Source organism: Urocitellus parryii, chromosome 7 (assembly GCF_045843805.1).
Source record: "Urocitellus parryii isolate mUroPar1 chromosome 7, mUroPar1.hap1, whole genome shotgun sequence".
NCBI classification, from domain to species: domain Eukaryota; kingdom Metazoa; phylum Chordata; class Mammalia; order Rodentia; family Sciuridae; genus Urocitellus; species Urocitellus parryii.
This window is the reverse complement of record NC_135537.1, coordinates 136,860,544-136,871,181: the sequence shown is the minus strand read 5'-3', so window position 1 is coordinate 136,871,181 and position 10,638 is coordinate 136,860,544. Positions and strand designations below refer to the sequence as shown.

The following is a 10,638-nucleotide window of genomic DNA, read 5'->3' as shown; positions in this document are numbered from 1 at the left end:
AAGTTCACAGATTTCTGATTGGATCCTGCATTCCTTTTACTGAAAAGTGAGAGATTAAAAGAGGAGGAGAGTAGTATGGATGCAACACAACATGCTGTTTCATTAGGAACCTGTTGAGCTTAAGATGCTTGTGATGATACATCCAAGGGAAGAGGACCATTAAGCAATGGCATACAGAGTTCTGTGGGTGAGAGAAACATCTCTGTCTTAATTTAAATGGTAATCTACATATTTGGCATAAATGATATTTTCTTAGGGTTACACATGGAATTATAAGAAGGTAGGGTTAACAAAATATTTGAGGACTATCACTCTAAGATATTATAAATCAGAAACCAATTACAGTTGCTTAGGATGAAAAAAGAGGGAAGAGAAAATCCAACACTCCTTTTGTGATAGAAGCAAATAGATAAGTGTTTAGGAAAGAATAACTACTTGTACATGTTTAAAAGAAGGTGAGATACAGTAATACATGATCATAGAAATTAAGGACACTTATAAGATGATACTTAATATGATGATGGTGAGATCAACTAGTGTAGAACACATAAAGACTGTGTATGAGAAAAACATGATCATTTTCACTGGGGTTTTAAAGGACCTTATTATTTCTCTTAAAGGTATTGGAGACAGACAATAATGAAAAAAAACCAAACTCACATCTCAGAGTTCCTCCTCCTGGGCCTGCCCATCCAGCCCGAGAACCAAAACCTATTCTGTGCCTTATTCTTGGTCATGTATCTTACCACCATCCTGGGGAACCTCCTCATCATTGTCCTCATTTGCCTGGACTCCCATCTTCACACTCCCATGTATTTGTTTCTCAGAAACTTGTCCTTCTCTGACCTCTGCTTTTCCTGTGTCACCATGCCCAAATTGCTACAGAACATGCAGAGTCCAGTTCCATCCATCCCCTGCCTAACCCAAATTTACTTCTTCATTTTTTTTGGTCACCTTGGGAATTTCATCCTTGTGGCCATGGCCTATGATGGCTATGTAGCCATCTGCTTCCTGCTGCACTATACCACCATCATGAGCCCCAAGCTCTGTCTCTCCCTGGTGGTGTTTTCCTGGGTGCTGACCACATTCTATTCCTTGTTGCACACCCTGCTTCTTCCCAGATTATCCTTCTGTGCAGACAATGTGATCCCACACTTTTTCTGTGAAATATCTGCCCTGCTCAAGCTGGCCTGCTCTGACACTCGTGTTAATGAGTTGGTGATACTTGTCGTAGGAGGAATTTTTGCTGTCATCCCATTCTTACTAATTCTTTTGTCCTATACAAAGATCATGTCCTCCATCCTCAAGGTCCCTTCTGCTCGTGGTATCTACAAGGTCTTCTCTACCTGTGGCTCCCACCTCTCTGTGGTGTCACTGTTTTATGGAACAATTATTGGTCTCTACTTATGTCCATCAGCTAATAATTCTACTGTGAAAGATACTGTCATGGCTCTGATGTACACGGTGGTGACTCCCATGCTGAACCCCTTCATCTACAGCCTGAGGAACAGAGATATAAAGGGAGCCCTCAGACGGGTCCTTTGTAGGAAGAAAATTCTCTTCTGAGTATAAAGGGGTTTTATCATAATTTTTCATTAGCATTATTATTGATATTAATATTGGAATATTTTCCTAGAATTTTCCCTCACCATGGGAACTTCAGTTGAAGTAACATAGTACATTATTGTTCAATAGGCAAAAGAAAGAAGATATAGCTGAGTGCTGAACTATGAAAGGTGGTTTTGGGACCTGACTTTGCCTTCCTCCTTGTCTTTCCCAGGTGATGCTGTGAAAAGCCTATGTGAAAGCTACATTTTATGTGCTTTCCAGTTCTTACATTCCTTAAATTATTCCTAGATCTTTCAATGTTATCTCAAATCTGGTTTGACTATGGTACAATTTTTAAATAGTGCTCCATAATCTTATATCGATACTCAGTAACTTCTCTATATCTCAATCTCCCAGCAAACCTCTAAGGTATTGTACATAATATTCTTGCACAAATTCTGTCATCATTTTATCTTCTAATTTTTCTGTACCCCTTATTTATTTTCATGTCTACCTTGTCTTTTATTCCCTGTCCTGACAATAAATTTTTTCTAATCCTCTGTGCAATAGTGTCATTGAACAATTTTGTGTTCCCTTGTAATTAACTAATCCAGGAACCCTAGAATTTATTGACCCAGGAATGGGCAAAAAGTTAGAGGCTGTGGGAAAATTTTAATTTTTAAAGTTACCTCTGTTTTGTTTGGTAGTTTTACTTTGCAATATGTTTTATTGTATCCCCGTGACAATTCGAAGGAAACAGAGAAGATATTATCACTTATTTTCAGACTAACATCTGTGAAGTTCAACACTTTCCAGGCCATGCAGTGGGTTAGTTATTAAGGCTGTTTAAGATCAGAGACTGAAGATTCTTTTCATTTTCTCTCACTTCCAAATGAAGGATAGCATTCATTGTTTTTTAAAAATTTTAGCATCACCACGACATGGACTTTTTCTGGCCTTGGTCCATTCCTTTTCTTAATTGTCCCCTCTGATGATTTTCAAATCCATTCCTTTCATATAGTCTCCTGACCTCACTACTTTATCTGAAGGTCATATCTTTCTCCAAAACTCTCAGATGTCCTTAAAAAAGGTTAAATGCTATATTATTTATTCACTTATTTTAATTTGTTCTTTTTAGGTATACATGACAGTAGAGTGTATTTTGATATAATATACATGCATGGAGTATATCTTAGGATTCTATTCTTGTGGTTGTACATGACATGGAGTTTCACTGGTTGTGTATTCATATATGAACATAGAAATTTATGACCAATTCATTCCACTGTCTTCCCTATTCCTATTCCCACTCCTTTCCCTTCATTCTCCTTTGTCTAACCCACTGAACTGGTATTCTCTTATTGTGTGTTAAAATTTATATATCAGAGAGAACATTCAACTTCAGTTTCTTAGGAATTGGCTTATTTCTCTTAAGCATGATAATCTCTAGCAAATTTAATAAAGTCTCCTGGGCATAACTCTGGCTCTGGGGACCACCTTAGTAACAGAAGAAACTATACTTTGCAGGTGCTATTGGGCACCTCGATGTCTCTAGCTCCACTAATGCTCAAAAATAGCGGCAGAAAAACTTGAGATGGAAGGCCATATCAAGAGTTTCTGTCTATGCTAATGAATGTCAAATGGCATTTCTTAGAAAATATTATATGTTCAGTTTTTTGGGCATAGTCTTGATGCACAATCATTCTGTCCTCTTTTAGCATCTTATTCAACCATGTCATGAGCCAAATGTGAAACCTTAGCCCCAGTAGAGCCACAGCCAACTAATGGCAAAGCGGAGACTAGAACTCACAGACTAGGGTTTTTTTCCTTTGCACTGTTTTTTTTTTTTTTTTTTCCTTTGTATGACTGAAAGAGAAAGTGACTGTACTTCCAGGGATCCAGGTTTGGGGGCCTTGGCACTGGCTGGAAGGTGCCAGCAGTCAAGGCTGCTGGTGAGTCCTTGGTCTATGCTGTTTTCTGTCAGGAGGGCTTTTCTCTTGGGTTGGTTTGCAAGGACTCTAAGATCGGGGATGAAGCTTGAACAAAGAAAACGGAGACGGAAAGGGATTCTAGGGAACAGCTCCTCAGTGCCCTCTGCTCTTCAATTCCAGTCTGTAAGGTGGCAGAGGCCAGGGCACAGATGCAGTTTACCTCAGCTTCCTTGCTGCAAATTAAGACAATGTGGCCAGAGAAAACTCTCTCACAATTTTCTCTGATTCTTAAAGAAAAATGGTTAATAAAAACCTATGTTTAAGAGACGAGATGGGACATGGCCTATTCCACTTTCCTTACCTTGACCCTAAAAGGTGCCAACTCAAACACCACCTTTTTCATTTGTTTCTTAATCTATAGATATGGCTGTGTTGTGGGGAATGGTGGGGGATTCAAGTAGATCTTACAGCTCCAGGGGCTGGAAGGGACCAGGCCAGTCATCCATGTTCAGGACCCTCTGGCTCCTCCCCCACTCCAGCTACTCCTTATCAAAGTCAAGGGCAGGACAGTGAAGTTTGCCAAGGCTGCCCCTGCAGCTTGGTGGGGGCCTGTGGGGGCATTCCTCTACCCAGTTCCAGTGTCTGTTTTACCATCAGCCCCTCGTCCACCCCTCTTCCCACCCCTCTCCTTTCTGCTGGGCCATGTACCCCTTTGAGAGGAAGAAGATACCTCCACTTAGGGCCACAGGCAGTACAGTCCTGCCTACTGAGAGGCTGTTGGGACAGAGGCTCTGTCCTGTGCCTTATCAGCCCTGGGGAGAGGATGTTTGGCTGGAAGACTGGAATTTAATTGCCATTGTCTTTGATTTTGTGATATTTCTGCTTGGAGGGGTGAATCCCCACTTCCCACTCTTTAGCATGTGTGCCAACTCTCCCCTGTCATGGGTGTTACCCTTCGACACTCCAGCTCGAGAGTGCTGACATCCTCATGTGAAGAGATTCCTGTGTGACAGAACCTAAGAAGTGTAGCTTGGAAGTGACCCCTGTGACGATGACGTTTCTTTCTTTCCTCTTAGTGAGGAGGTGATTTGTAGACCCTGACTGCCTATGTAATGTAAATAGTGTACATTTAATTTATTGCTATGGTAGCATATTGTATTTGTTAATGTATAAAACAAATTCTAAAAGGTTGACAAATGTATATTTTGTTGCTTAAATGTGTCTTTGCAGAAATTGACAATAAATAACATATTTTGTGTCCATTGGTGTTCAAACTTCTTTTGCTGGTGGCCCCGCCCCAGGGGCCACCAGCAAAAGAAGTTTGAACACGAATATCTGTAAATATATTTTTTTTTCTTCAGAAGTTTGAAGACAAGGAACAAATATTTGAATATCTGATAGGAATCGGTTTTGTGATCTTGGGCAAATTACTTCACACAATTTGCATTTCTTTTATGTATTATCAGAAATCTAACCCACATGCCAAGCATGAGGATAAAAATGAATTCATAACTTGGGAAGAGCTTTGAAAAAATGGAAAGTATTATTTAATCACCAGAAATTCAATAATAATGATGATATCAATGGTAGCAGATGACATTTATTGCAACCTGACAATGTGGTAATTGTTTTACATATATATTCAATTTTGTTATAATATACTAGTTCCTAAAAACAACACTGTTTGAAATCATGCAACCACAGAACTTACAGAAAAAATGAGGACAGATGCATAACACTCAAAATCTTTATCAGTGGCACATAAACATAAAAGTTTATATTTATAACATACTTAATAAAAATGCTAATAATTTTATACATATTTATGATTAAAAATACATAAATATTATAATACACAGACATTTGAGCTTGAAAAAGTCTTGAAGTTTGTTTGTGGAAATGGGTGTTAAAAGGGTTGCCATTTATGAATTATATGAAGACATAGAGGGGATATATTTCTGAAACTGGATGTGTGCCATGCAGCTCAGTTTAACTAGGTTCAGTTTTCTACTTCTACACATTTTTCATGGGTGAATTATAAAATCACTTTATATAATACACTTTGCATTATACTCCAGTCATTTCCTATTGTATCAATTGTGTTGGCATCAATTCCTATTATTGTTTTTATTTTTTGGTGGCACTAAAGATTAAACCCAGTGTATCTTTACCACTCAACCACAATCCCAGCCCTTTTTATTTTGAGGCAGGTCTCACTATGTTGACTAGGCTGGCCTCAAACTTGAGATTCTCCTTCCTCAGTAAGGGCTCAGAATTAGTTTAGTTTGGGACCCAAATTTAGTAGACTGATGTCAACATGAAGGCAAGTTCCAGAATGTTGAGAGTTTTGGATGCATAGAATGCTCCAGTTAAAGTGCATCCCAGTTTTCTCTGGTTTCCCTGCCCAGCTGGCAGTCCCTGTCTTGGAATCCATGTCTGCAGCCTTCTAGGCTGGGGCCATCCCACTCATGTGAAGCAGCATCTCCTCTGAGCCTGTGGTTTAAGGCTTCCTATTTCTCAGTATTTTAGATTCCAGCTGTTCTGTCACCATGGCTGCAAGTGAAGCCTCATCTTTCACACAAATACTCCAGGTCTGGCTGTACCTCATGGTTTGGCTTTTCCTGGGTTCAGCCTTTCTTTCCAGAAGCTGAGATGTCACTCACGGCTGGAGGATTGTGGGGACTAAACACTTCCTGAAGCCTGTGTGGAAAAGTGCAGTAGGGGAATGGATGCCATTCAGCTGGGCCAACAATTGTCTGTCCAAATCTTCAGACCCTTTTAATGCTCTGAAAGCTCACGTGCTACTCTAGGAGTCTGTGTTCAGATGTTCTCTCTCACCGAGTAGACACTCCTCTAGGATGAGGGCTCAGTCTTAAGACTCTGAAACCTGTTCACTGACCTCAGGGTCCAACAGCTTGCAGCAATCATTGGACATCTTGTATGTGTGTGTGTGTGTGTGTGTGTGTGCATGTGGGAGAGGGTGGAGAGGCAATCATTCTACCTACTACACAGGGGAAGGCTTTACTGAGGAGTATGGTCAGGTTGTGCTCAGGTTTCCCCTGAGTCTTATTTTTTGAGTGCCTACTGGGTCCAAAGATGCTACTGACCCACTGAGCACTGATGAGCCTTTCTCTGCCCTCTGGGCTTCCCATTCCAATAATGGCTTCACAGTCTAATTCTGTAATTGTATTAATGTTATTAATACAATCCCGTTTCATTCAGGCCCAGTCTGGATATGCTCCCCCCCCACTCACCCCCATTATGGATCAGCATCCACTTATCAGAGAAGACATTTGGCCTTTGGTCTTTTGGGGATTGACTTACTTCACTTAGCATGATAGTCTCCAACTCCATCCATTTACCTCCAAATGCCATGATTTCATTCTCTTTTAATGCTAAGTAATATTCCATTGTGTAGCCATTGTGCTTTGGCTATTCTGGGTCCCTTATTTTTCCAGATGAATTTCATGATTGAAATATACCAGTTTTTTTATCCACTCATCTATTGAATAGTATCTAATTTGGTTCCACAATTTAGCTAAGGTGAATTGTGCTGCTATAAACAACAATGTGGCTGTGTCACTGTAGTATGCTGTTTTTATGTACTTTGGTTATAAACTGAGGAGTGGGATAGCTGGGTCAAATGGTGGTTCCATTTTCAGTTTTCCAAGGAATCTCCATACTGCTTTTCAGATTGGTTGTACCATATTGCAGTCCCACCAGTAATGTGTGGGACTGCAATATGGTACAATATGAGTGTGCCTTTCCCCCCACATCCTCGCCAACACTTATTGTTGCTTGTATTCTTAATAACTGCCATTCTGATTAGATTGAAATGAAATCTTAGAGTAATTTTGATTTGAATTTGTCTAATTGCTAGAGATGTTGAATAATTTTCATATGTTTGTTGATAGATTGTATCGTCTTCTGAGAAGTGTCTGTTCAGTTCCTTAGCCCATTTATTGATTGGATTATTTGATTTTTGGTATTAAAGTTTTTGAGTTCTTTATATATCCTGGAGATATATAAAGTGCTCTATCTGATGTGTGTGTGTGGTAAAAATTTACTCCCATTCTCTAAGCTCTCTTGTTGCATTATTGTTTCTTTTGATGAAAGAAGGTTTTCACTTTGAATTCATGTCATTTATTGATTCTTGATTTTATTTCTTGTGCTACAGGAGTCTTTCGCTATAGAGCCTAGTCAGACATGATGAAGATTTGGGCCTACATTTTCTTCTTAGGCACAGGGTGTTTGGTCTAATTCCTGTGTCCTTGATCCACTTTAAGTTGAGTTTTGTGCATAGTGAGGGATAAGGGCTTAATTTCTTTTCGCTGCATAAGGATTTTCAGTTTTCCCAGCACCATTTGTTGAAGGAGCTATTTTTTTTCCAATGTATATTTTTGGCGCCTTGCCTAGTATGAGATAACTGTATTTATGTTGGTTTGTCTCTGCATCCTCTATTCTGTACCATTGTTCTACATATCTGTTTTAGTGCCCATACAATGTTGTTTTTGTTATTATTGCTCTGTAGTACAGTTTAAGGTCTGGTATTGAGATGCCACCAGCTTCACTCTTCTTGCTAAGGATTGCTTTGGCTATTTTGGGTCTCTTATTTTTCCAGGTAAATTTCATGATTGCTTTTTTTTATTTCTATGAGGAATGTCATTGGGATTTTGACTAGCATTGTGTTATATCTGTATAGTGTTTTTGTAGTATGGTCATTTTGACATATTAATGCTGTCTATCCAAGAACAAGGAAGATCTTTCCATCTTCTAAGGTCTTCTTTAATTTCTTTCTTTAGAATTCTGTACTTTTCAATGTAGAGGGCTTTCACCTCTTTTGTTAAGTTGATTCCTAAGGATTTTTTTTTATTTTTTTGAGTTTTACAAGATCTTCAAAGAAGAACTAATACCAATACTCCTCAAATTATTCCATAAAATAGAAAAAGACAGAATACCTACAAACTCATTCTTATGAGGCCAATATCACCCTGATTCCAAAACCAGGCAAAGACACATCAAAGAAAGAAAACCTCAGACCAATATCTCCAATGAACATAGATGCAAAGATTCTCAATAAAATTCTGGCAAATTGAATACAAAAACATATTTAAAAGATAGTGCACCACGATCAAGAGGGGTTCATCTCAGAGATGTAAGGTTGGTTCAACATATGGAAATCAATAAACATAATCATCATATTAATATACTTAAAGAATCACATGATCATCTCAATAAATGCAGAAAAAGCATTTGATGAAATACAGCACCCCTTCATGTTTAACATACTCTAAAAACTAGGGATAATAGGAACATATCTCAACATTGTAAAAGCTATCTATCCTAAGCCCCAGGCCAACATCATTCTAAATGGAGAAAAATTGAAAGCATTCCCTCTAAAAACTGTAATAAGAGGGATGCCCTCTTTCACTACTTCTAGTTAACATAATCCTTGAAACTCTAGTCAGAGCTTTTAGACAAGAATTAAAGGAATATTGATAGGAAAAGAAGAACTCAAACTATCACTATTTGTTGATGACATGATTCTATACTTAAAGGATCTGAAAAATTCCATCCGAAAACTTCGAGAACTAATAAATGAATTCAGAAAAACTGCTGGATATAAAATCAACACCCATAAATCAAAAACATTTCTGTACGTCAGTGACAAAACCTCCCAAAGAGAAACTAGGTAAACTACCCCATATACAATAGCCTTATTATGTTTTTTTAACCAATGGGAGAATATTTGCTTCAAGAGACATGCAGAGAAGAATTTGTTCTTCTTCAGAAAACTGTATTGTCCAGAGCACACTTTTCTAGGTTAACCAATTCTGATTATATGGGAGCTTCTATTCTTTTTCTTTTTAAAATAAGTTTTAGATAACTGATAATAAAGCAAAATAGTTCTAGTCTATTCATATCTAGTCTATTCATATGCAAGTGAATTATGTAGCAGAAAAGACAGCTCTCCCTCACTGTTACACCCTTTGCCTCTGTTTATACATTCTGTTAATAAGTGTATCTGTTCTTTGGATTATAACACCTTGTCAATCTCCTCATTGATGCATTAAATAAAACATTTAATACCTGTTCATTTTTATTTGAACAAGAGCCATAACTTTACCTTCTTTCTAAATTGTTTTTGTACAAATGTGAAGCCTGGAGGTAAGGCAGTCTGGGGGCTCAGTGATGCCACCAGAGAACCAGGCTCTCTGCATTTTCCCACTTCACTGTCCTTAGGATGCACTCTTTGTCAACCCCATGTGGTCACTAGGTGGCTGCTGCCTCTCCAGTCCTTGGATCTGTGTTCCACATATGGAAGGGCAAAGAATAAAGAGGTTGGAGCTATATCAGGGAAGAAGACTTTCACAGAAATCCATTTCTATATACATCTTATTAGTTAAAACTGTATCATATGGCTACCCCTGAGTGCAAGGGAATTTCGAAAGAAATTGGGCACATGGTTCACACTCTTCTAACATCAAAATCAAGACTTTTTAATAAGGAAAGAGAGGAAAGTAGAATAGGGAGGGAACAAGCAGTATACCCTAAATCAATTGTTTTTAACGGCTTCATGATTTAGTGACTAATCTAATTTGTCTTTAAGATTATAAAATCTTCTTTTACTCCCTATCCATGCATCTGTCTTAAACATTCATGGTTTCATTAAAAAAATTAAATCTTTGTTTCATTTGAAATTAGGTATGCAGGAAGAAGTGAGGTGAAGATTCATTTTTTTTTAATTGTTCTAGATGGCTATCCAGTTTTCCCAGCACTAATTGGTGAAAATATCAAGGTTTTCTTGTTGAGCAGAAATGCCATCTTTGTCTTGCATACATATCTGTGCTCACTTGCCTTATTCTATGTTAGTACCAATTATTTAACTTACTGTAACTTGGTAATATTTTAAAAATCCCTGGTAGGGCTGAACTCCCCTCCTCCCTAAATCTCTGATTTTTCCAGATTTCTCCTTAATTTTTTATACCATTATTAAAATAAATTAATCACAGTTGAATAATTTAGATACCAGTAGGGTTTTTTTTAAAATAAGTAACTTTATTATTCAGGAAGTGAAGTACATCAAGTATTCTCTTACATCTTTTTTTTTGTGTGTGTGTGTGTGTGTGTGTGTAGCTACCAGTAGGTTTAAAATAAA

General features: G+C 38.0%; 1 protein-coding gene across 1 annotated transcript; it reads left to right on the top strand.

The window, feature by feature from the left end:
- Positions 1 to 639: 639 nt before the first annotated feature.
- Positions 640 to 1,566, top strand: LOC144255860 (olfactory receptor 1E16-like). Its single transcript, XM_077800900.1, has one exon. The coding sequence runs from the start codon at positions 640 to 642 to the stop codon at positions 1,564 to 1,566; it is 927 nt and encodes a 308-aa protein (XP_077657026.1).
- The last annotated feature ends 9,072 nt before the right edge of the window (positions 1,567 to 10,638 follow it).

Excerpts from the sequence above, each read along its gene's own strand:
- LOC144255860 (XM_077800900.1), top strand. The coding sequence starts at position 640 with ATGAAAAAAAACCAAACTCACATCTCAGAGTTCCTCCTCCTGGGCCTG.